Source organism: Melampsora larici-populina (assembly GCF_000204055.1).
Source record: "Melampsora larici-populina 98AG31 unplaced genomic scaffold MELLAscaffold_21, whole genome shotgun sequence".
Classification (NCBI taxonomy): Eukaryota; Fungi; Basidiomycota; class Pucciniomycetes; order Pucciniales; family Melampsoraceae; genus Melampsora; species Melampsora laricis-populina.
The window spans coordinates 359,591-386,878 of record NW_006768785.1 but is presented as its reverse complement, the minus strand read 5'-3'; the positions used below and the strand labels follow the sequence as shown (position 1 = coordinate 386,878).

The 27,288-nt window shown below is 43.6% G+C and overlaps 3 protein-coding genes across 3 annotated transcripts; 2 read left to right on the top strand and 1 right to left on the bottom strand.

Annotated features, from left to right (window-relative positions):
- Positions 1-1,392: 1,392 nt before the first annotated feature.
- Positions 1,393-5,040, top strand: MELLADRAFT_87473 (uncharacterized protein; the record flags this gene model as incomplete). Its single annotated transcript, XM_007410695.1, has 8 exons — positions 1,393-1,630; positions 1,720-2,187; positions 2,258-3,362; positions 3,501-4,158; positions 4,223-4,270; positions 4,360-4,651; positions 4,725-4,931; positions 4,991-5,040. 8 exons carry the CDS (start codon positions 1,393-1,395, stop codon positions 5,038-5,040), a joined length of 3,066 nt encoding a protein of 1,021 aa, XP_007410757.1.
- Positions 5,041-7,172: 2,132 nt separating this feature from the next.
- Positions 7,173-9,507, top strand: MELLADRAFT_63639 (uncharacterized protein; the record flags this gene model as incomplete). The annotated part of the gene is made up of 11 exons (XM_007410696.1): positions 7,173-7,274; positions 7,295-7,402; positions 7,429-7,582; positions 7,657-7,740; positions 7,787-7,898; positions 8,042-8,188; positions 8,258-8,465; positions 8,537-8,605; positions 8,672-8,845; positions 8,965-9,024; positions 9,154-9,507. 11 exons carry the CDS (start codon positions 7,173-7,175, stop codon positions 9,505-9,507), a joined length of 1,572 nt encoding a protein of 523 aa, XP_007410758.1.
- Positions 9,508-25,847: 16,340 nt separating this feature from the next.
- Positions 25,848-26,555, bottom strand: MELLADRAFT_87472 (uncharacterized protein; the record flags this gene model as incomplete). Its single annotated transcript, XM_007410566.1, has 1 exon — positions 25,848-26,555. The coding sequence occupies one exon, from the start codon at positions 26,553-26,555 to the stop codon at positions 25,848-25,850; it is 708 nt and encodes a 235-aa protein (XP_007410628.1).
- Between the last annotated feature and the right edge of the window lie 733 nt (positions 26,556-27,288).

The following is a 27,288-nucleotide window of genomic DNA, read 5'->3' as shown; positions in this document are numbered from 1 at the left end:
GAGTGAATAGGTGGCTATCATGTACATACAGTTCTGCTCAGTTAGCTGCTCATCTGGATACATGAATCATATGTAATGCATACTGTAAATTTTTTCAGCTTGGCAAAAGCATTACAAAAATTGACTACATACACTTACTCAAAGCTTTGGCATAATCTAATCAACTAAACTTCATGTAACAGCCTTTCCATTACTGACAAGTGGCTTTGCGAATATTGCCTGAGTTGCTATGGAGATATATGTAGTGGGTTTTGAGACAATTTTGTCAAAGTCAAAAAAGCTACATGATGTATCACATGTGATTTATTTATTCAGATGAGCAGACAACTGAGCAGATCTGTATGTACAAGATAGGTGCTAGACAGGTCTCCCGCAGGACATTGTTGAATTGTGTGGTTTAATCTAGTTTTGGGCTCTCAGATTTTACCTCAGGTGCATCACACAGACAAAGAATTCTGCCGTTTAATCCTTTAATGGCTGTACATGTGATTTTCTTATCCAGATGAACAGATAAGTGAGCGCTGATAGCTAAGGATTTACTCAGATGTTTGCACATACGTAGCATAAGTATGCTTCATGGCCCAGTTGTGCAGTGCAAGATGATTTCATGACACATTCTACTCTCAATCATCTTCCCAGCCTAGGTCACTTTCCCACCCGGGAACCTATTTATGTAATGCTGGCAGTGAAAGCCAATGACGGAGGCTTCTTGCAAAAGCTTCCACCACAAGGTTATGGAGCACTATGGAGCGTGCAAGATTGGTGTACTAGTCTATTCGGAAAAGATACGACACATTAGTCGGGGCCGGCGCAGTAAATGTGTCGTATCTTTTCCAAATAGACTTGTACATATGTAAGTCCCTTGTTAAGTTTAGCCCATTGCCAGGACCCAGGAATGCACCTGCTAATGTACGTGACTTAAAAGGGGGGGTTTTGGACTCTTTCGGAGAGCAAATTTTGATATGCACGTGACCAAAAGGGGTTTTTTTGGCCACTTTCTGCCTAGATGTACGTGACGTGAAAGGGGACTTTCTGGGAGTTGGAGTTTGATGTACGTGACGTGAAAGGGGATTTTAGACATGTCACAGTTGGGTTTCTTCGCTTGTGTATGATCAAAGCTTGATCATCCAAACTCTTCCAAGCCTCGATCAAAGCTTGATCTTCCCGGCAAATCTTCCATATAAACCGCAAGCCACCGCATAAACATCAACCTCAACAACGCAATTCTCCACATACAGCCGCATACCCTTGCATAACCTTCTATAACCTTGCATATCTCTGTTAGATATCACGTGAAATATGTTAAGTTTTGATCAAACCCTCAACAAAATAATCCGCCTTTGCGACAACTGCCCCGCTCTTTGAGAAGGGACTCGTCAAGATAAAACCTACATGAGATTCTCTAATCCACCCACTGCTGATGACGACGAAGGGATGTGGTACCCAGTTAATACCACTCTTGATGCCATATTTGGTGTAGACTGTATCAAACTCGAAATCTCAAAAGGACCTTTTGGACTTCCATTGGTGGTGGAATGGGTTCAGCAAGCGCGAAAGCACCACACTTGGGACGGCGATTCCGACAAGCTTATCAAGATCAAGTTGGATAATATCATATCTGCGCTCCAAGGTGAGTCTTTGTCGTCTTGAGCCCTTTTAACTGTAGAAGGGATGATTTAAGTGAATCATGATCTTGCTTGAAATCATGATTTGACCCAGATGCGGGAGCTGAAGATCATGAAGTGGATGAGCCACATGAAACGAATTCAGTTGTTGGTAACAAACGTCGAATCAGTCGAATCAGTCGAATCGAGTCCAACCCCACGACCTCGAACTCCTCGAACTCCTCAAAGTCCATGGATGATCCAAAGCGTCCAACCAAGCAATTCCGCACAGCTGCTCCCGCCAAAATATTGGATGGTGTCATCAATTCATCAGAAGTCATCCTTGTGCTTTCCTCTGACGAAGAGGAACGCAGAGGCTTTTCCAAGAAAAATTCTGCGAAACGCAAGCTCAGAAACGTCAAAGTGGTGAACTTATGCCCCTTATCAACTCCCAATAAGAACTGTAACCAATGCAAGGTGGAGACCCGCCTTGGCGGTAAACACTTCTCCTGCCACTGTGGAGCAAAATCGATTTGGCTTAGTGGTGGACGTGTAAGACCAGCGGAAACTCACTGGGCCACCGGTAAGCCATATCTCAATACATATTTCCCTTTTGATCTTTTGATGGTTGACTAACTCAAGACATGTTGCAGAGATTTGTAAGGACAAAACCGAGCAACTTAGAAGCAATACTCAGTTGACTTCATATTTTACAAACTCGACAACTTCCAATTCGAAAATGATTGAGGTACCTTGTCCAGGACTACACAATGGCACGTGGGAACGACCAAAAGCTCGACACACTATTGCACACTTCCTTTCAAAAACCTTTAGCGTCTATTGCGGAAACTTCCGACATAAAATCTGCCAGGACCTTTTTGGAGCTCATGCACAAGAGAGCAAATTGACGAAAGAACAGAAATCGAAATTAATGACAACTCTCGACGCTCAATCCAAATGGCAAGTCAAACAACACGGAGATCGTAATGCAATCTACTCTAGCAACTGTGAAAAGACATTCCTTTGTAATAGGACCATCAAAAACGCCATATGTACTCCTTGCAAACAGGTCAAAGGAATGCGTAGCTTAATCCGAGCCCTTAATTCGGATTACGCTGAAGAAGAAACTCTCAAGTACACTCCCAACAACTTAATGGAAGATCACCAAACCATATTCTCGCCAACTTTGCTGAAACTCGCTGACTTTCGACTACTCCAAACATCCATTGAAGCCGCCTCCAAAGGGGATTTTTCTGATTTCTTAACGGTCATGGCTGCCTCGGCTAGGAACGGTTTGTTTGATAATTGTGATGCAGCACGTGCCATGATCAAAGCGGTTGCAGTGAAGGCTGAACGTGTCAATTCTGGGAAAACCACTCGAGGTATGAAGATAGACTCATGTCTGGACGAGTTTGTCATGACACTTGGTGCCATCAGTCCACGTGCTCTAAGCCTCTTCAACGACAACTTTGCCGGTCGTAGCCAACACAGTCTCCGAATGATACGAGCAAGAGACGACATGCATCTACTTGATGGTCTTCACATCACCAATTTCAATCGAATTTCTCAGGTTCTGAAAGAACTTGGCTACTCCGGTCCAATTGCAACGGCTTCTGATCAAACAGTTTGTGTAAAGCGCCTTCGCCATCACAACGGCTTTTTGGTTGGCGCTCAAGGCGGCGATATATCTTTCGATGATCCTTCTGAACTTCCTGATCTTGTTAGATCGGTTGTTAAAAAAAAGAGCTTTGCTCTAAAGTAAGTATTATTCTCTTCGACTTTTCGATTGATTATTTAATGATTAAATCAACTTCAACCCATCTCTCAGATACGAGCGTATACATTACAAGTTCCCTTGCCTAATGTACCAACTTTTGTGGTGGCACTTATTGCTAGTTGTGATAAAGAAACTTCAAATGATATACTCGAAAATCATCACACCTTCTTGAAATTGTCTCAAGACGCGGGTATCAACATCTTATCAATTGGAGCCGATGGTGCACCAACCGAGCTATGTGCTCAAATTGCGCTTGCGGAGTCAGCAACTCAATTCATTACGTACGAAAACTCAGATTACGATGTTCACGTCAAAGTTCCTCTTATGGGTAATCCTCCTCGACCAGTTGTAATGGTTCAAGATCCTAAGCATGCCCGTAAAACTGGTGCAAACCAGTTGGGCTCCGGAGCCCGTCTGATTGTCATGGGTAACTACCATGTGTCTATACAACAAGTGGCTGCCATTCTTCAGTCTGGACGTAGTCCTCTTCTTCATAAAGACGTATTTGATTGTGATAAGCAAGACGACGGGCGAGCATTCCGAACTTTGAACTCGGGAACACTTGCGGTTTCGCTATCCAACGACGACACACTTGGTTTATCAATCTACCTGTTTTTAATTGGGGAAATGTGTGATGCATGGTTGAACCGAAGGATTGGACATCGCGAGAGGATTCGATCAGCATGGACCGCCGAGTTCTTCTTAAGACATTGGAAGAAGTGGCTTCTCAACCGACAAGCCGAATCTCACAAGCTAATGAGCTTTTCTCAAAACTGTGTATCGCCTCAAAGCTTCAAGATCTTCTCGACTCTAGCAACTTCTCTGCTTCAACTCATATTAGCTCACCGAGAATACTACCCGAACTATCCATTGCTCCCTTGGAAACATGGTAGCTAACCCGTTGAACATATATTTGGCTGGATGCGTGTCATATCCCCACGGTTTACTGTACTTGATGCTCAAATGATGATGCCTAAGATACATGCCATTGTCAAGAATGTCATGTCAGGCCGAATAAAGTTACCATCATCAGAGCACATGCATGCTGGATACCAGTATGCATTCTCTGACGAACCTAAAGACGAGAATCTCGACCTTCTTGCCCAGTTTCCCACTGATAGCGAGATATCAGAGGATCTGGCTGTTGCCTATGAGCGGGCTGATCAACTGGCCCAGGCCTCTGGAATGGGCTCTCTCAAATCATTAGACCAGGAAGTTCCGGCACCCGATCTTGACGATTTGCATGTAGAGTCACCTGAAAACTTCTCAGGTATGCTCCTTTAGGCTCCTTTCCCAATTGTTTACCCTTTTACTTGTATTGATATGTAAATTTGAAACTTCAGATATATCGGTATGCACGACTCAACAATATGATATCTTGTATGAATACGAAGGAAACGTTCTTCGTGAAAAGCAAGCTCTTGAAGCTGCTGCACACTTAACCAAGGAGCAAAACTCTGTCGACCTTCTTGATGCCTTGCCCGAAGATGCCCATACTAAATCATTACAAAATGCGGCGATAGACATTGCCAACCTTCTCAATCCAGCCCGTAAGTCCTGTTCCCATACAATATCTAATATATACTGACATATAACTTAACTTTTGTAGCTGTAGCCGAGCAGCATAACCAAAAATCGAATGACTGGCAAGCGACATAGCAATTGGTCCTCTAGTTATTGAGAGTAAGCTCATTGAGGCTAGTCTAGTAGCTATCAGAAAACGTCATGACAGCCAGGTTGTGAAGCACAAGGGAAATGAGCGAAGCCTTACTCATCCAGACGAACTACAATCAGAATTTACAAGCACAACTAAGAGTGGTGGTGCGAAAGCCAGTGCGTGTTCAAAGATCATCGCTGTCTGCTTCAAAAACTTAGAAGAAATTCCAACTGGGGAAGCGCGTCGGCACCGATGGAATATCAATATCAAGATTAATCTATCTGGCATCGTGAAAAACACTGCGACTTTGGGTCAGATCGAATTACAAGGCCTTCTTGAAGGCGGGGAAATCAAGCCTTCAAACCCTATCAAACCCGGAAGCTTCATCATTGCGATCAAGAATCATGCATGTCTATTTCACAACTTTAGTCATAATAACTCAATCACATTTCCTGATCCTGATGGATTTTTACTCTTTAGAATCTGTACTTGGCACGAACACTTGTGGTCTACAAGCTTCTCAACAAGAAACACGCGTTTGTGACAAGTGCACATGCGCGGAAAGGGTTATCACACATAGCCGTACAGATCCTTTTCTACAATCCAGCCTTCCCGGTCATAACGCCGACTGAAGGTTCCAAGACATTGACTTATTCCCTCTTAGATGCTACTGATGTAGTATATGTCTTTGGGCCATCGGCGGGTTCAACATTCACATCCGTTGGAGAAGGTTGCTATATTATTCCGCCGGTCATACGCAATATGCTTGGCTCTGTTCATCTCGACAAGCTTATTGACCGTTATTACAATGAGTTGGCCAAAATGAAATCTCAGGCTAAAAATGGAGATATTTCTGATGAAGAATGATTATATAAATAAAATGGAAGTATCCTAGTAAATCCTCATAAAGTTTGATCATATTGCAATAAAACAAAATGTTATACATGAGGCATTTAAATGTTATACACGAGATATTCATGATAAAGAATGATTATATAAATACAATGGTTGTAAATCCTCATAAAGTTTGATCATGTTGCAATAAAATGAAATGTTATACACGAATGTTTGCAACTTATGTGTTTTTTTAAGTATTATCGGGGGGTTTTTTTTTGAGGTACGTGACCTAAAAGGGGATTTTTTGGGGACAGAATACCAAAAACCAGGTTATGTACGTGACCTAAGAGGGGATTATTTAGGAACTTTTCGAAAAGTTTCCAGAAAAATGGGTATTTCCAGGTCACGTACATTAGCAGGTGCATTCCTGGGTCCTCCATTGCCACGCCCACCTCAACCTGTTCACTATGTAGTGTATCCAAAAGTCCCACGCTGACCCGAGCCGTCGGCGTGGGACTTGGATAAGTTTAATCCATTGCGCCATTTCAGGCCATTTCTCTACATATATGTATCTCTCTCTTTTACCTTCAATACAATAGGTGCGTCGAAATAAAACTGACGCTACTGTACAACCAGCTCAGAACGAGTCTGCTCAGGACTGCTTGAGATTCATTTGGTTAGGTTTCGTTGAAGTAAAAGTCACTGGGTTGATTTTTTGAATTTCCAAACACCGCTGTGCAGCTCGCCCAAAGGCTCAAGGTTGCGACTGTCCTCGCGACATCAATGATCATTAGGCTTATTCCCACACGAGTTTCGTGAGCGTGGAGGTATGACTATGACAGGGACTTTGTTAAGTTCGAGGTATGTACATGAGTATGACGAGTGAATTGGCGGGGGATGAAATGGATGAAATGGATGAAATGACCTCGAAGCGCGGCAATCTCTCATGGTATATGTGCTATTTAGGTACTGGGTTCATCAAAATAGGATCCGTCTTCATATACATGTCAGCCATTGTAACCTTGGCTCCAGAGGTGTGTTCAAGCCTGTTCAAGCAGGTTCATCAAGCCGAAGCGGCCTGTCGCGCGTCATCCTTTTTTCTAGCTGTGTTTCTCGATGTCTTGTGAATTTGTGAGTATGTATCTGTATATATCCAGTCCATGGAAGGGTAGTATCAGTATGTATGTCAGGAGTTTGTTTGTGAAGGAAGACATCCAAGATTGGAGATTTCTAGCCTCAACGTGAAACGAGTCATTTTCATCCTACCCGCGTTACTTACCTTCCCAATTTTTTCGCGATGTCTTCGGAGGAGAAGAAGATAATCGAGTTCGTTGTCCGTCTCCCCCCTGACGTAAATCCATATGGCGCGGTAGCCCAACACATGAAGGAATTGATGACAGTAAGATGCTTATAAATCAGAAATCAACGGTTTCGCAAAACTCATCAACTTTTTCAATCTATCCAGCCGCCGCGAATGGCTACTTGGGCGACTGTGGCACAGCGTTGCGCCGTGATCTTGCTCGTTCTGTAAGCTTATTGTTTGCTGTCCATAGCATCAGCCAGCTACCACGCAGACGAAAGAAACTCCCATTGACCTTGACCTGCTTTGCGACCCATATTTTGATACCAGAATGTTTCTACAAGCCGTGCACTTGATCTACGCTCGTATCAGTGCGGGTGCGTTCAAACTATGGATTTTTACGCGCCGTGAGTGTTTGATTAGTAGCCGCGTCATCTCGGTCATTCGTCTGCCAAAATCATGACACGTCTTTGCATCACAGTCGGCCTCTATCATGTCGATATCGCTAGCACGGCCGGCTTGACATATATGGTGTATAGTATCTGTCAGTATCACTCTAGTATAGGTGTGTTTTCCATACCGACGTACTGATACATCACAACTCCATACAGTGGCGATAGTAGATTTGGTCATCCTAGATTTTTGCAACGCTGGCAAACGTGATCTGTCTGGAGAGCTCGTTTTATTTGGCTGCAAATATATAATTATCGTTGGGAATGCTTGGTGAGCATCAGACAGAGTCTAGACTGGTGGTATTCTGATAGGCTGATCATGAACCGGTTTCGTTTTTTTGGCAAAAGGTGTATGTTCTACGGCTGCTAATCTGATCACGTGCTGTGTCTGACACAACCTTTATCTTTGATCAGTTTTTCTATGGGTGTGTGCTTGCCAGTGTGCAACTTTAATTTGCGAATCAGGATTAGGGGAGACGTCTGGCACGGGAAGGAGACTCCATCCAGCAATCAGGGCTGCTATGAATACATCATTGTTGATGGCACTCGTCCTTCCAATCCGTCAGTAACCTGATATATCATACCTGATTTCTGAGGCAGACTCGCTGTTAGCGTAGCTGATACCTATAGGTCCTACTTGGTACTGCTTTCCAACCTCGTAGCTTTAGTAGTGCATTACTATACGAGGCTCGATCAGGAGTATGGTATGGCAAAAATGATATTGCATGATGTACTTAAGGGACTCAGTACCAAAGCGGCCACTGTCACCCCGCAGAATTATAGTCGCATGGCACTATTAGCAATGCTGACACCAGCCCGAGGTATGCAGCCGCATGCTGTGAGTGGGAAATATTTTGTAGGGTATCATTTTCATTGTTATCTGACTCTTACTTGTTGGTCACTTCACAGAAAAATATGGCCAGATTCACCCGGATGGGCATCACAGTTTACCTAGTGGAATTGACCATCCTCAGTGTCGTAAGTGTATCCCAGTCAAGGAGCGGATGTGCCATAAAACTGCTTAACTCATCCCAACTCCACCAGTTATATGTGCCTCTCCTAGCGTTCTCGCTAAGTCGTTTGTATGCAAGATCAGTGTCTCAAAAACAGCTGTCTCAAGCCGCGTCAGGCGGTGAAGGGAGTGAAAAAATTTCGAGTATGGGTCGCAAGATCCGCGAGCAGCGTACAAGGCTAGTGACGCATGCTATAATGTCATATGTGACAACTTTTCTGCATGTTCCTATCATCATCGCGCAGGCAAGTCTTTGATCTACGCACTCCGGGATTCGAGTAATACTTTTGAGATACATTCTAACGTATCGGGCGGGTTATCGTAGCTTTCTTACAAAGGTGATGGGTTTCTACTAGATAAGACGTGGTTGACACTCACCCGCGTGGTACGTGAGAGATCTCCCCAATCAATATGTTCACTCTTTTCTCATCGTCTATGAATGCGAAACAGGGCCTCAGTCTACCGTTCTCTATTGGTGGAAACGTGTCAGTAAATGCTTTTCACGTCTGTATAGATTCAAGAAGCTGATCACATGTCGACTTTTCTCAGAATCGCTTTTATACTCAATCTCCACGCGCGCAATCAGTTGATAGAAATACGGAATCAGAGCCCACCTTCGTCAACCATGAACCCAAGCTACAGCGGCAGTAGGAACAAGGAAACTTCATTGCCCAAATACACTGCTATTCTCCGCGGACGAGAAAATGTGGCGCTTTCAGTCCTTCCGACCCACATCAATCAAACACTGAGTTCGACCTCGAAATCGATTAGCCAAAAGTCAAGTGTGAATTTCAAAGAAACATTCAACAATTGTCCGAACGACCAAAAGTCTGAGATGAGTGCAGAGGAATCGATTGCCAAGAATTGATCGAAATGGAAGTTCATCAGCATCGTGGATATTATAGTGTATGCACATGTGCTGCTGTGTTCCTGACCACTGCATAGTTCCCGACAAGACCGCAGTTTTTAACGGATCCCGTTGTCAAAGCTAGCAGATATGTATACCTTTCATCACGACCTTTGGGAGCTTCAATCTCCGGCTTCAAGTGCAACCAAATATTCTCAATTACTCAACCAACTCAAAAAAAGCATTGATACCAGTTCATCATCTTTACATTCCTTCTTATCTGACCTTACATTTCTTCTCCTCTAACCTGACCTTCCTTCTTATTTAATTTTACTTGTTTCCATAGACTCAATAATATGGTATTATAACAATACAACCCTAAGCTAATAGGTCTTGACAGCAGATCTATCTGTTCATCTGACAAATAATACAGTAATTTTATAGCTCTTTTGGAATGTGTCCCAAGACCAAGTTGAGAGATTTCAATTTATTGGGAATGACAGAACTGGAAGGAATGTGATCTAGGCCAAGTGACCAACTAAGACTAGCTGGTGAATTTGTCAAAGATATGTACAAGCAAACAGCCAAGAAGTGCTGCTCTAGATCTTGGTGACTATTTTCCTTTGATGATATTCACCAAAGGATCAGTTTGAGCACAAGAACAAAACCACATCCACATTCTTAGGTTGTTTGTTTCTTTGTTCATACAAAACATCAGAGCAATTGAAAGACCACTACTGCAACCTTTGGTTGTTTTTTCATTGAATTTTACCTTGAGTTTTAGTTTCAAGGTAAGTATCATTCAATTGAGATTATGATGTAATACTTGGGTTATCTAATCTAGTAGTGATTCTTTTCCATCTATGACTAATCTCTTATTCATTAGTAATTAGGTTTATTTTGCTGTGATCAGTTGTAGTGATTCATAGGTATATAAGGCTAAAGGGGTTTACCCATTGTACCCTTTTACCTTTCTTCTTTACTGATTTCTATTTTTCACAACGAGCAGATTTGTCTGCTCCTATTGGTCATAGTGACTTTGTCACTTCTAGTTAATGACTAACTAGAGCTTCCTCAGTCTCATAACCTTTTTGTGATTCATTTTGCCCATTGGCCTCACACTTCTGCTGCCACTCTTCATATGCTAGTCAACCTTACAAAAATTGTTGAAACTTTATGTGTTGAAAAATTACTTCAATGCACTGGAAAGGACAAGTCATCCTCACTTTTAACTTAACAGAGTCCCTTGGAGCCTGCGGAGAGGGACTTAGGACTAATCACGGTTTTTTGGCTTGAGCACTAGTCTCCATGGCTTAAGTCCTCTTAAGTTGTTTTTCCCATTCTTCCACTTCCCTCCCTTATAAATCCACCTGTTTGCCATTATAAATGTTGTTCAGACTCACTTTCTACATGTGTCAAGCCCTTCATGATCCCAGGAAAAAGGCACCAAAAGTCTTTCCGTGAGCTCATTTTCCAAGGCTTATGTCCCACTGGTAAGTGAGATTACAGCCTGTATCCACAAAATAACCACAATACAGGCCAGTGTTTGGAGTTCTACCAATTACTTTGTAGACCACACCATCCACATTCCTCAGGTTGTGAGGCTACAAGGACGCGTAGAAACTAAGTCTGAACAACATTGATAATGAAGAACAGGGAGATTTATAAGGGAGGAAAGTGGGAAAGTGGGAAAAACAACTTAAGAGGACTTAAGCCGTGGAGTGCTCAAGCCAAAAAACAACAATTAGTTGTAAGTCCCTCTCCGCAGGCTCTGAGGGACGCTGTGAGAGGGACTTTGTTAAGTTAATCCTCACTTAAAGGCACATAAGAAAGGAATCTCACAGAGGGAACCAGATGATCAATTTGCCACAGAAGTGGACATTGGAGTTCTAACTGCTAGAGCCAAGGTATATGTGGTATATTTCTAGATCCGGCTCCAAAGAGATATAAAAACAAGATCAGTCTCAAATTGGCTAAGGAGCCAGTTTTAAGTGAATAATAAAGACCAACACAAGTTTTTAGAGCATCCCCAGTGATCCCCCAAATGTGCGGGCTCTTGACAATGTGGGGGGGTCAAATTGCAAAGAACCACCCCAGCGGCCCTGACATGATCCGCGGTGAGATGTTGAAAATCTCCAGATTTTGAGAGGGGCCCTCCACATCTGCGAGGTCTAGGCGGGCTCTCAACATCACATGCAGCTTCTTCCATGTGACCAATACAGAACACGTGGACTCAAGCCTCACTCAAAAAATTTCATGAACAGCTGTATAAGCATTCTCATATCACTCAATCAAGTATTGACCCCCAAATTTAGGTACAGTGTTGTGCAAGGTGTTTTTTTGACCCCCTACATCCCAAAATCAAGCTTGGGGGTCTGTTTCAGACCTTGCACAATTGGGGCACCACTGGGAATGCTATTATGGTACAGGTGATTTTTGGTTGTATCATTATGCTTGAAATGATGTGTGTACTGTAAGTTGGACTGTGACCTGGCCCTGAAATTCTAGGGCCGGTGTAGAACTTATAGATCAACAAGAGCTTTACAGACAACATCTCAGTACCTGTCCCAGCCATTTTTCTGAATGAAGATCTGACCAAAACTACCATCAATAATGATGAATCCAATGATGAAGATGATATCCTCAATGCTGAATTTCATACAAGACCCAAGACAGCCGGGGATGAGAAGGAGGATGATCCTACCTACAACAATCTTCCCACAGATGCCTGCATTTTTTTCAAAGGTGCTTTAATGGTATGTCACTTGTTCTTGTTATCATCTACTTCCCTTCACTTTCATCTCTTAACTGAAATCAATGGCACTTAGTTCAGGAATTTAATGCCCTTCTCACTCAAAGCAATGCCAGGGGAGGTGAGTTCCAAGCTTGAGCTTCCCTGATGGGCTACAAGAGACCGGGTCCAACTACAGGATGGGGTATTTGTTGGAACATTGATCTAGAGAGGTATTCCCGCCTGGTAGCTGGACGAGACATAAGTAATTCATTCTGATTGATACAGTGACAGCAGAGTTGCTGACATTGTTTATGAACTCTTTCAGGTTGTGGATTCAATTCTTATTTTGGATAGGAAGACTAAATATTATCAAGGCATCATGATGACCATGGATGAATGGGATGCTGTTGATACACTATGCAAAATATTAGAAGTAAGTCTTTTTCAGTTGAACTTTTCTTTATCTACGTCCAAGGTTCTGAATATTGATTGTTTGTCCGGTCTTTTGTCACTCAACCAAGCATATGGAGGGCAATACCGCAACAGGTGCTATTGTCCTGGCTGAATATCTCAGAGTACACAACTTACTCTTGGATATCAGCAGCTCTACTGCCTTTCCAGGCCTTGGAATTATATATGGTAGATACCATGATCCAACAGCTTGAAAAATTTCAAACAGAAGCTGTGACTGCCAAGGTCATCATCCTGGTCACCATACTTAATCCTAGATAGCAACTGAAGTTTTTTGATTTACATTACCCAGAAGAGGTTTCATGAGCTAAAGAATGCATTGAGGACATATTTGGAAAGACCTTGGATACTTGGCCTGCTAACTCACCCTCTACCCCTGATCCAACTCCTTTGCCTTTGGGTGGAGTTTATGACCAGTTCAATGTGTTCATTTCTTCTGCAACTTTCCAAACACCCAAATCAATCCAAGCAGCTGAGTTGGACTTGTACCTTCAAGGTAATCACCCAATTCTCCATGGCCAATCTGAGCTAGGTTGGTGGATGGTAAGTTTTGTATCTTACTCATGACCTAAGTACAATGGTTGAAAACTGACCTGATATCCTCTGTAACAGGATAGCACTTGTCACTACCTAGTTCTTGCATCAATTGCACAAGACTATCTCAGTATTTCAGCTACTTCTTGCGCTGAAGAGTGTGGATTTTCATTTGCAGCCAATATTGCTGTTCCTGGTCGGGGTTCTTTGAAGCCCAACAACACAATCACTTGTGTTGTTGGCTTTTGTGAGTGGTTGAGATATGGTGAAGCCCTGGCTCATCTTTCTTCCTTTAAGAAACATGGGCGTAAATGAACCTACTTTTCATATTTTACTCAATCTTTCTTTTTGATTCACTTGTTGTTTCTTTGTACCATGTTTTAGTCTGATTTATTTTAGTTTATTCCATTCACTCTTTTAATATTTCAAGTCACTTGTTGTAGTATTTAAAGCTCAACAAGAGCTTTACAAAACTTGATCAGAAGGGATAATCTACTAATGTATGAATAGTAGAAGTTGCCTAAAGACTGCCTTCTTCAAAGAAACCAGCACAAGGGCACTTGCTGATCACTTTGTGATAACAGGGAAAGAGATCAAGGCACCAAAGAAAAGTTCTCAATACTTCTAATAAATATTTCCAGTTTTTAAGCACAAAAAGTCCACAAATAATATCAATTACTAGCAATACTCACCATGTTGGCCATTTGGTGTTTGCTTCTCAATGAGTGCACACGGGTCGCCTTTGTGCCTCAAAAGCATTATGTGTGCGCTTGTTGTTGGGGGACTGCCACAAGGACACAGTGACTGTTGTAAGTATTATTCCCAAAGAGACATGTAGTCTATAACACATGTAAACAAATTTCTCCTTACTTGAAGGGGCGGATTTGAGTGACTTTAGTACAAATATAGTAATTTAATGATGATTAAAAACACTATAACAAAGGTGTAAGATGAGGCAAAAAGGGAACAGCAATCCCAAAATCATCTGTGAGTATATATATTGATGTGTTACAACTCTTACAGGGGTCAACAGCCTCAAAAACCAATCAATTTTGACCAAAAACCCCTAAAACCCCTCTGATGACGTATTGTAATGACTTTATTAGGGCAGTTCAAGTTAACCAAAAATGTTGTAAAATTATAAGGGCACGTTTGGTACAGCTTGCAAAAGTTCATACCTTATAAAACATACAAACTTTCTGACCCTGGAAAGTCAAAATTCAGCTTAAGTTGACTTTTATCCACAAGTCAACTTAAAAGTAAACAAAAGCTGAATTTTGTTTGGCAGCCAAAATCAAAAAAGCTTGTTGACCTTTCCAAATCAAGCACTTCAACTTTGTGTATCAACCTCTTTGATCACAACTGTCTCACCTTCACATCAGCACATCCATTAGATGTCTAACTCCTCCGCATCTTTGAGGGAGTTGGATCTTCTTCTCAAATCCTCATCCTCTGAGGAAAGTAATCATGTAGACTACGATCAAGAAGTAATTGATTTGTTATTGGCAGCTGCTCAAGAGCGTGCTGAACTAGCACAGTGACCAAACGTAACTTGTTGCACATCCGCTTTACGTGGTTATATGTATGGGCAAGAGGTTCTAGCCAGGAGTCCAGTGAGATTTTGTGACATGTGTTGCATGGATCACACCACATCACTGCCAACATAGATGCCTTGGGTTGCGGAATCCGAGGCATCATCTATATAATAAAATCGCAACTTCAAGCAACCATTTCCAATTCATCATACTATCTCTGTTGCCCAACTCCATTCATTCCCGCTTCCCGTGGCTCCGGAGACCGCTACCACGCCAATGACCCGTTTTGTACTCTACATAGTTGGTTTTAACTGGCTTCCCTGACAAAAAAAACCACCACTACCAAGACCATCAAGGAGCAACTGCCGCCTTCTTACCTTACTCATCTCTGCTCGCCACGCTACGACGCCAAAAACCGCCATCCAGTCCGCGACCTATACTCAAAAAGCTCACTGCCTCAAATTGGATCAATGACCAAGCAAAACGCTCAGACACACCCCTATGCTCAACACTAGGACTATTGTGTCAAAGCCTCGATCCCTGCTTCATAGATAATTTCAAACCGCCCTCTTTGAATCTGACCCAAACGACTTTAACGGCCACTCAGGCACAACTGGTGCTTCTTGACACTCTTCAATCCCTCCTTGCCACGTCACTACACCGAACAGATGATACAGTCAGCTGAGGAGATATGTGTGGTTGTCAGTGACCTGATACATAATTTGTTTCTCTTTGCTTGACTCTGACTTGCACTTTAATTCATTTGATTGTAAGGATTATATTTACCAGTATTTATTAAGTGTACTAGTGTTCAGGATTTATTTGCCATCATATTATTTGTTTTTGAAATACATGGAAAACCCGCACCGAATTGAAGCAGGATAAAGTGATAAATTTGATTTCTGTAAAATCAGAAACCCAAATCTTTTGGATCTAGCCTGAATGCGTTCAGGAAATGATAATCATAAAAATGCTGATACGTTTTACCGCAAGATGGTATCTTGTTGATCTCACATGATGCCATGCAAATTGATAGCCAAAAAGATGTATTGTACATGTTCCCAGAGCTCGCGGAGGTATAGGGTAGTCCATTCAGTAGGGAAGAATATTCACAGGTGCAGACTGAAATTTCACAGGCATGACAGGTAGAGAGTGGTAGCCACATGTCAACTGAGGAGAGACGCCTCAGAAGAAGTGGAAAGTTTTTCACCACTTCTCCCACTCACTTCCCTGTGCCCTTTCAGACTGCACTCGAGAATTCGTCAAGCTTTTCTTTTCGCTCTCTCTCATTCTCTTTTAGCTCATATTTAGTTTCTTTTTACACTTTCATCATACTCATCACATAGACTGTTGAATGTGGAAGCAATTAGCTACAAAATCATTCTTACAAAAATACCACAATCATCCGATGATTCAAGCAGCAAAGTTGGCAGAAGAGGCGAAATTAGCCAAGTTCCTGAAGGAGAAAGCACAAGCGGAAGAGAGATCGAAGAGAGCGGAGTCCCGATCACCTCAAGTAGGACACCAGACGCAAGACGGAGACAACTCTTCTCAACAAGTTCCAAGGTTCACCATAAATACGAACACCCAACCTTTGACTAGTTCGAGCCAAACGAAGGCAGTCAGAATGGAGGATTTAGTGGATCCCAAATCCAACTCGGATGGGTCAGAAGGTGACAGCGAGTCGTCAGAGACCAAGGAAAGAGATAAGTCCAAGGAGAAGGCTAGGAGGAAGAAAAAGAAGAAAGGATCAAAGAAGGCGAGGAAAGGCAAGGAGAAGAAGACATCAATCTCAGTATCATCTTCGGTGGATGGGAATAGTGAATTAGAGGAGGAGGAGTTAACGGGTTTGATTGAAAAGAATTTTGGTAAATACATACATTTCTCAACCCTCTAGGTGGTGGACACCCAACTTTCCCCCATCCATCTCGCTCTCCTTTCTCCACCCTATTTTCATACTCTCTGGGATCAATAGATCAAGAGTAATCCACAGCTCCAGTGCTTTACTGTTGTAGCAGAGACAGCCTTGGGGGGTCCATGATATACTCCAGCGGGTTTACCCCAGTCGACCTCTACAGGAACTCAAGACCAATGTCTGGTATCAGCTCCAATGCATGATTGTCAAAGCTCTAAAAAGATTAAAGATCGGAAAATCCTACCTTACGGTTATCCCTCGTTGGACACGAGAAGTGATACAGAAACCTGAATCGGGTTTATGCCTGTCTATTCAACACTTTTATACCGTTTCACGGGGATCAGACTGAAACAGACGTACTGATTACTCCCCTTCATTTTGTACATCCTTTACCCAGTCCCTAAACCCGAAGGCAAAACCTTCCAAACCCAGACACCTGCCCTGCAAACCGCCGATGAAGGGAGCAAAGCAATCTTGGAGAGACTGGCGAACGCTATCAAGGCAGAAGATATCAACTCTGTTAAGTTGTTGAGGGATAAACTGGTAGAGGTTTTGGCGAAGGAGGATAGAGTAAAAGAGGGGAAGTCGAAGGAGAAGAGGAGAAAGAATGGAGAGAAATCGAAGAGATCCAAAGGGAAAGGGAAAATGAGACATAAATCCTCTGAAAAGTCCAGAAAGAAAAGGCGACTGGATAAAAGAAATTCACATTCTTCCTCACCGAGCAGCACAAATTCCCCCTCATCGGATTCCTCTAGCTCGAGTTCCGGAGCAGATGGAACCAAACGCGACTCCTCATCGTCCTCTTTGAGTAACTCCTCCTCATTGTCATCCTCCTCGTCATCAGGTGACTCCTCAGATAGTTCCTCTAGCTCTTCTAGCAGCGATAGCTCAGACTCTGACTCAGGTCTGAAGTTCAAGAGAATGAAGGCATCAACGTTTGATCTTCCGAACTTGCCAGAGAAATGGCAGAAGGTCTTCAAGAAGATGAATTGCTATGTACCTCTGTCTGTATTCAAACGCTCATACATCAAAGCTCATCATGCAGCGGGAGCTTTCAACTCGAAGAAGAGGAACGGTCCATGGCCAGAGACTTCAGAGGTCGAACTGGAATGTAGGATGGGTTACGGCGAATTCATTCTTGCGTGTGACCTAGAAGCAAGATACGCAAACGAACTGTACCGCCACAAGGCCTATGCGGCTTACATCTCAGAGCACAAAGCAATAGTCAGTAACCTTATGATTAAACACAAATGCTGGATGGTAGGACTCAGATATCACTTAGCGATTAGGAGTGTGATCTTCAGAAACCGATCAGGAGTGATCTATCATAAGAAGAAGAAAGGGAAGAGAGGGAAGAAGGTAGAGAACGTGGTCTTACCGGAAGGTTTACAAGAGGAAGCGGCTATGGTGGCAAGATGGGAGGCGGATTCGGCAGGAGATCTTATGTACGAAGAGAATCCGTACGCCCCTGGGCAACCTAAGTTTGGACACGACTTTAGGACAGGCCAACCAGTGGAACCACCTAAGTCGAAGGGCGACTGGTCCTGGAAGGGAAAGGGTTACGGAGGAGAGAATAGCGGTGGATGGGGTCAGAAGAGACAGAGGGGTGGGAATCGGGGCAGAGGTCCAAATCTAGCTGAAATCCCGAACGTACCTTATGTCCCACAGCCCTTTGCCTCCAGCTATTCTACGGGCCCTTCAACCCAAGCGAGTCCTTCAAATTTTTCAGGCCATTCCAATTATACCGGTCCCCCAAATCACGTAGCGCAATCTAATTTGGCTGGCTCATCGACCCAAGGCTGGCTAGCCCAAGGACAACAGCACGTGAATAGACAAGCAGGAGCTTCGTACAGGGGTGGTAGGAACCAGGGTAAAGGCAACAAAAATGGGAAGGAAAACAATTGGTAAGCATGGTTCGACTGGGGAAGTGGGAGGCTATGGAGGATTTTACTTACGATTGACTTCCCCCCCCCCCCAACCTGCATCGAATATTTTCCTCTATCCCATTCTTTCCCACTCCGGGAAATGCCCCTTTGGTTGACCTTCTTCCTGACTTGGCCAACCGGCGTCCGTGGGTACCACGCGTATGCTGCTCCTCATGTACGTTTTCTCTGGGATCGGTTTATTCTGGATGGGATCAATTTATTCTGTATTGGATTGAATGGTGGGTACCATGTGGATTAGATTGTCTAGAGGTCTTATGCCCACTTTAGTCTCCGAGTGAATAATATTTGAACCTTGAAATGAATTACCTTTTTGGAAATTGTGCCCCCCCCCTCTATTATTCATGATCTAGGAGAACAGTCGTCGTGAGGTCCCAATTGCATTGAACCGAGTTACCACGAGACCATTGAGTGAGCTCAACAAAGTAGAGGCTGAACCCTCGACTGAGAGAGCCGCCTTTAAGCCTTTACCAGTGCCAATCGAACTAGACACAGAGCACGATTCAGAGGACATATTGGACAAGGCCTCGGAAGAAGACTCACCGGATTCGCTGTCAGAGGAGGAAGGGACGGAAGAGAAAAAGATTCTCCCCCTACATAAGAGGAAGATCTATAAGACGGAAGTGACAACTCATTGGCCGGGGAGAGTGAGATGCGACATGAACCTAGTTGAGTGGACCAGGCTGATGAAGGTGGTAGGCCTAGAAGACGAGATACCATATATCGTCGACGGTTTCACGGAGGGTTTCTGCCTTGGCATTCCTCAACACTCACTAGGAGAGAAGAAATGGTACACCCCCGAGAACCACTCCTCAGCGCTATTAGTGAAAGATCAGATAGAGAAGACATTAGCAAAAGAGCGAAAGGAAGGCAGGATACTAGGTCCATTCACGCACCAGGAGGTTTTCGACAAACTTGGCTTCTTTAGATCTAACCCTATGGGCAGCGCAATTAACGGGGACGGCTTGGTTCGCCTCATCAACAACCTTTCTCACCCACAAGATGACCCAGATATCGCTTCAGTAAACTCCTTCGTTGATAAACATAATTATGTGACACAGTGGGATGATTTTAAAACGGTGGCAGAGTTCTTCAGAGGAAACCCAGGAACATGGTACATGGCTTTAGTCGACTGGGCAAAGGCTTATCGCCAGCTCTGGGTACACCCAAGTCAGAGACGCTTTTTATGTATTATGGATTTCTATGGAAGGATTTGGATCGATTTAGCAGTCGGATTCGGAGGGGTAGCCAGTTGTGGAGTGTTTGGAGGACCGGCGGAGGTGTGGAAAGAGGTGGTAAAGAAATTATTGAACTTACCAACGATCTTCAGGTGGGTAGATGATAACCTCCTGTTTAAGAGACCGGACTCAAAGATTATCTTGAAAGATATCGTAGACATGAGTAATAGAATGGGGGTGAAAACCAACCCAGAAAAGAACAAAGAATTTGCAGAGAGTCAGCGTTATCTAGGTTTCATTTGGGATGGAGTGAAACACACGGTACGACTACCAGATGACAAACTGAAGCAAAGGAGGGAGCAAGTGGAGGAATTTCTCCAACCAGGAGCCAAATGGAAGTACGAACAGGTCGACGTACTGGTTGGTAGATTGTGCCACACGATCAATGTGGTCCCGCACATGGCGGCATACCTCCGATCTTTTTACCGCTGGCTAAAGAGCTGGAAGAGAAAAAGAGCGATGAGAAAGACTCCAGAGGACGTGATAGAGGATCTCAAAGAATGGAAGTTCTGCCTAAAAGAATTCAAATGCCTCCATCTGGTCAAAGACCCCCCGACAGAATGTGTCGAATGGGTAGGAGATGCCTCATCCTCATTTGGGTGAGTGGAAGGCCCTAGTCATTTTAGTCGACCATTGACCTGATTGTTTTGGTTTCCTGATTGACTGATTGGGAACTCCTCTTCGGGCGTTTAGGGTAGGTATCCTGGTAGGCCAATTTTGGGCTTGTTTCAAGTTTTCGGAGAACTGGAAGCAACACCACCACCGCCCCGCTCCGCTCCGCTATAACCACAGTTTTTACGAGCGGAGCGATTTAGCGCTAATATAAAAGCGCAATCACTACGCTATAATTTTATGGTCGCTATGGCCATTCAGAGCGGGGCGGCTCTTCCGCTCCGCTATAGACAAATCTCACACTGAATATCGCCTAATAGCGCGGTCCAAGGGTTTTTTTACCCAGTTTTGATTATACAAGCTAACAGATGTATCAATAATCTAATCGCAGAGAAGAATACAAACATTGTCTTGTATATGTTGAGACCAAATTGGGTGCAAATTTGAAAGATAGTAAAAAGAATTGTTTTATAAAACATATGAGTGTATTTTAACCACATATCCGGTCTCATCTTTGACGATGAAGACGCAGACAGACTTGAAGAAGAAAGCCGATCAGCAATCAGCAATCTCACCTTCCAGCCCTCTTCTCCCTTGGATTTGAGTTACATGCCTGGTGCTATATTCCATTCCTTTCGGAACCGTGCTGTGGGTGATAAGTTCAGTGCAATATTGCTAGAAGCTCTAGATTCAGAAGGTCGCACACCAGAACTTGAAGACCGGGCTAAAAATGAGCGGCGCAAGGTTCGGTTCTCGTATATTTGCTCCGAGATCATCGCATCCGATATTTGGAACCACACCTTTCAAACTTTTGCTCAGGTATTGTGTGTGGCGGAGAAACCCTCGATAGCTCAAGCAATCACAGAGATAATCGATTTCAAATCGTGAGAACAATCTGGTCAACACCTCACCCGTCCGAACTTGTCAGGAAGATGCCCAAGGGAAGCACTTGAACTGACATTTGAGAAACTGCAACACATTCTTCTTTTGTGTGGGTCATCAAAAGCGACAATCACCAAATAGATATGTCAAAAACTTTGACTTCACTTATTGTCTTCTTCCTTCGACTCAGCAAATCAGCTTTACCGCCACTTCGCTCTTGGGCCATTTAACTCAGTCTTACTTCGATGCACATCACAAAAAATGGTCAAATTGTGACCCGTTTGCCTCGTTCGACATGCCAATCAAGCGTTTTGTCACCCCTGTGCGTGAAATGGATCACGCGCCTTCCGTGGTCCTCATGATCAGTACTGACCATCTCGAATTCAAGAGAATAAAGGTATTGAACATAATCTGCAGGCCGAAGCTCAAGGATCCGATCGATCGATGATATAGACAGATTGTGATAGAGAAGGCGAGCACATCGGTTCTGAGATCAAGTCCGTATGTCTGAAGGCCAACCGGAACATTACTGTCTCTTGGGCTCGCTTCAGTGTGATCATCCCTGCGTGCGTATCAAGTTTCCCCTTTACAAGGCTTCACTGTCAATTGAAATGAAGGTTGCTGGTAGCTACATATGAGGCGCTATAGGGCGCTCTGCTGTGCTCTGTCGCTAAGCGCTCGCAGCCGCTGTGGCGGCTCATAGCACAGCGGGAGATCGCTATACAGAGCGGATATCCAAACCGCTATACTTATTTGGGTTTCACCATAGCTATAGCAGTGCGTGAAACCCGCTATATCTGAAAAGGGCTAGCGCGGGCGGAGCGCGCGCTCCGCTACCGCCGCGCTCACGCTATCCCAGGCGGAGCGCCGGTGGTGTTGCTGGAAGGTCCTAGGCCTGCAAAAGGAAAAGCGCTCGATTGCCTGGGCGGAGACCATAGCGGTAAGGCTTGGTCTATTAGTCCTGAGTAAGGTCACAAGCGTGAGGGGAAGATCGTTCTGGGTTGAGACTGACAATACTACCACAGAACACACTATCCGCAAGAGGAAGTGTAAAGACAAAAGAGTGAATAATGAGTGGAAGGAAATTCAGCGTCTACTTTCGGTTTTAGGGTGTAACATCAAGGAGAAACAAGTTACCTCTAAGAACAATGATGCGGATGGCTTATCCCGTGGCAAGGCGGCGGGCCTACAATGGTGGAAAGAAGTGCTAGTTGAGGTGCCGAGAGACTTGAAACCCTTCCTTTCACAAGTTACTCCGCCAACGGAGATGAACGTTTAATAATTCCAAGATCGTCTTTTGTTAGATCGTCGTTTTTCCACTATCCATGCGATTGTACATAGCCGTGTGCCTTGTTCGATTCTTTTAAATCAATCCCTCATAATTCTTAGCAAATGACAAAGAGAAAATCAAAAACGAAGTCAAAGACTCCCCTAATTGAATCAAAGTCCGATAAAGAGTTAAGAAAAATGACCAAACCCTTTGGAGCCTTCAAAAAGAATGCCTTGGGAGTGGATATCTCGGAGACAAACGAAGTGCAGAAACACTTCCTAAGAGGGGCATGGAATGACGGAACACTTAAGCATTACAATTCAGGGATCGTGAAACTGATGTGGTTTGCTGAAGTCAAAAACGTACCGAGAAGCAACCTCTTACCAATCTCGACAGATACACTACTACACTTCATTGTATGGGGATCCAAGAAGGGTGATAATCTAGCAAAAGAAGACGAATCGGTCAAGTCCTCAACGATGAAAGCATACCTCGCAGGCGTTAGAGCGTGGCATCTTTTCCACCAAAAAGGATTCCCGTCGGACTCGGATGCTGCGGTGAAAGGCCTCCTGAAAGCATCGCAAATGGTGGAAATACGGGCCAAAGAAGTCGAGAAACTTAGGCCACCGGTTATGGTCTCTGACCTGAAGGTCCTAGTCGATAACTTGTCAGTCAATATCAAACACGAATTGGTACTACTAGCCATTGCTTTAGTAGCGTTCTGGGGAACATGCCGACTTGGCGAGTTAGTATCTGATGGAGATGGGAGACGAGTGCCGCGCTGGAGAGACCTCGCGTGGTCGGTAGACTGGTCCTATGCGACGATAGCCATACACGGAGCCAAGACGGCGGAACCGGGCAAGGTCCAATACATTCAGATTAAGAAGCAAAAGTCAAAGTTGGATGCCTTCCGAGTACTACGCCTGTTGGATTTATTTAGACCGCGGTTTGGAGATGAACCTATCTTCTCTTGGAGAGGTGAACAAGACGACCGTGTCTGGGAGTATAAGAAGAGTACCGTGATATCGACTTTGAGGGGTATCTGGAATGTGAACAGACCGATGAATAAGCAGCTACTATACGGTCACTCATTTCGTATCGGTGGAGCCTCACTAAGGTGGAACTTAGGAGCGACAAGAGAGGAGATTAAAGAAGTAGGAAGGTGCAAATCAGATGCCTAAAAGATCTACTTGAGAAAATATGACCCAAAGGAACTGAAAGAGACGGTCAGATTGTTGAAAGAATTGAGGGTGGAGGACTAGGTTGTGAGTATTTGATTATTGAGGTTTCTTCGAAGGGAAACACTGATGATGATCCAAAACGTCATAAACTGAACTCAGATCGAAAGGGAAGAGGAGGTGGTTCCGTTTTGGGACACTCCAAGAGCTGACGGTTCACGCAACAGAAGACTACAAGGGCTAGTAGACAGTTGGCTGAGTGTCTAGGTGGGCAAATGAAGTAGTTTCCTCATGAGATCGAGTGTAAACTCCATTTGGGGACCACCGCGAGTGTCTACAAGGTTTATGATCTACAAGGAATCCTTGAAGCGGCATGGAATTTAAGTTTGAAACCAGATTAGAGTTTGATTGAATCACCCCGGTTAATACAATCAGGAGTTGAGCCCTCGAGACAAGGCTTGACTGTAAGTCTACGGCTGATAGCCCGGGTAGTTGTCAACGAGTGGTGGACCCCTATGTGGGAGGAAGTAAGGTCATTAGATTGGGAGAGGGTTTTGGGACTCACGAGAGTCGAGGTTAGGGCGGTTTGACTCCTCCGGCTCACGGCTCGCCCCCCCGTGAGTCATGGGGTTGAGGAGTCAGCCCTCCTCAGGCCTACTCTCGTCCCCAGGGGTGATAAATCTGGTTGCGATGTCCATTGCTCCCCTCATTTATCACCTCCAGGCCCCCCCCCCACACCACACAGAGTAGGATGTTAGTTGCCTATAGAATTATGTTCTACTGTGGTAGATTAGACCTGTTGAGTAATGACAACATAAAGCTCTCTCGAGAAGAGAGAGCTTTACAAAAGAAGATCCTTAGGTTTCACCTAAGCCTCACAGACACACCCCTTGACTCTACCCTACGCGAGAATGGATCCTCAGATATCTTTCACGTTTGCAGAAACAATCTCACTTGAGGTCATGAGACAGAGAAAATAACGAGAAAATTCAATCTCAACAGGGAAATTGAGCACAAAACGCGAGAAACATTATGATATAGAAAAGATCATTGATACTTATGAAGATACTCAAAAGAACAATATTTGCCTATGCAATTAGCTTGTTACAGGAAGGCTATCATTTCAATTGTTGTCGGCTTCAGGTAATTTCCTTGGCCGGCTTGCCTTACGCTTTGTAATATTGTCTTGCGTCTTCAGCTCGTTCCTTGGCCGACCTCGCCGGCGCTTCTTGATATTGTTCCGGCTGATTCACTTGGCCGGGGCTTCTTTACCGCGTTCCCGCCTTTGGCTGATTCCTTTGGCCGGCGCTTCTTTACAGTGTTCCCGTCTTGGGTTATTGTCTTTGGCCGGCCTCGCCCGCGCTTCATGAGTGGTGGAGAGCTGCTGTCTTCATCTTTTTGCACCTTTTGCATTTATGAATCAAAAAAAACCAATTCAGATCAAGAGAAAGAATAAAAATCAAGAAAGGCTACGAATTTACATCATGTATGGCTTGTGTAGTCCTCGGCCCACCATGCCCACACTTCTGGCCTGATTGAGCTTTGCTTGCCTCACCAATTATATCATGAATAGGAACAGGGTTGGACTTGAGTTGATCATTGAAAATCTGGAATTGCGATCGATAGAATTCACATTGTGACTTCATCTGTGGCATTTATAAATCCACAGAAAAACGATTCAAAGTTCAGGTCAGTTCCAGGCGTGAACAAGTCATGGGGGAAACATAGGTCTTCAGTTGAAAAGGGTCAGAACAGCATTACCTTGTGTGCCTCGCTTTGCATGTGTTCTTCTGGCGTTTCAAGCAGCTTCATCTTTGATTGACATAGGAAACAAGTACAACCAAATATGAATTTTGTTGGTTCTAAATCAAGAAATTCGTCATTTCCAGAAACGGAGGTTGTCATTTCAGCAGTATTGACTTCTTGAGTATTCACTTCTCGAATCTTTGCAGATGATAGTTGTAGTCGAATTAAGGTAGGTGAGCTGCTGGATGAGGTTGTCACTTTACCTGGATTGATGACAATTGGACGTATAAATCATGTCAGTGATCACTTCATATCAGGATGACAACCACAGAAGAAGAAACAGAAAATACTTGGATTAGCTGTATCAACACTTTTGACAGTGTGCAAGTTTTTGGTGAGTTGATTATTGAGAGTCTCCATTGATTTTGGCTCATTGTTTTTGAGGATGTTTCCATTAGCTGTATCGACAGTTTTGACAATGTGCAAGTTTTTGGTGAGTTGATTATTGGGAGTCTCCATTGATTTTCGCTGATTGTTTTTGAGGATATTTCCATTAGCTGTATCGACAGTTTTGACAGTGTGCAAGTTTTTGGTGAGTTGATCATTGAGAGTCTCCATTGATTTTGGCTCATTGTTTTTGAGGATGTTTCCATTAGCTGTATCGACAGTTTTGACAATGTGCAAGTTTTTGGTGAGTTGATTATTGGGAGTCTCCATTGATTTTCGCTGATTGTTTTTGAGAATATTTCCATTAGCTGTATCGACAGTTTTGACAGTGTGCAAGTTTTTGGTGAGTTGATTATTGAGAGTCTCCATTGAGTTTCGCTCATTTTTTTTGACGATATTTCTATTAAGGCTATAATTCACTTTGATAATGAAATCGGATCCTTCAGGAGCTGAACCATCAGGATACTTCCAAGGAATACTAGGGGAAAACCGATCGATAAAACTCTGAGCATGCTCTAGACTATGGAAGAGAGCAAAACCATAGCATTTGCTTAAGCCAGTCATGTGATCATATATAATTCTGGTGGATTGTACTTGAAAACCAAGTGATGCCAAAAGTTTCTTCAAATCATCTGCATCAGCCCGAAGCGGTAAGCATTTGAAGTGTACTGAGATAGAAGGTGGTAGTAGTTTGATTTCTTTCGATTCCCCTGTAGAGGCTGGTACTGGAGCAGACATGAATGTAAAAGTTTGATAGCCACAGAAGTTGTAAAAGTTGTGAATTCAGAGATCGAGTTAGGTCCAAATTGAATAGATAATGAGCTGGATATAATCGTTTGAGTATTTGATGATGATAAAGTTGAAGATCAAAATGTTTATCAAATAATTTTTCTAGACTAACTTTTGGGATCACAGAGGATTTTGAGGATATCGAGAAAAAATCAAAATCAAGTTCAAGTTGAAATTTGAATTTCTAAATACAACTAAACAAGACTTCAAAGCCGAGATGAATCAAAGCCGAGATCAAAGAAAATCAAAGCCTTGATAAATGGAAAATCAAAGCCTTGATAAATGGAAAATCAAACCCGAGAAAAAAGAAAATTAAACTTACAACATATAGTAACTAATCCCCTTCCTATCCCTTTACAAACATATTTTATCATCCGTCTTTGTCTTCCAACAAAACCACCGCGCTTCGCTCCGCTGCGCTATATTTCAAAATTTTACGAGCGGAGCGATTAAGCGCTATGATAAAACGCTAATCGCTCCGCTCTGAATATCGCGAAGGTATGAATTT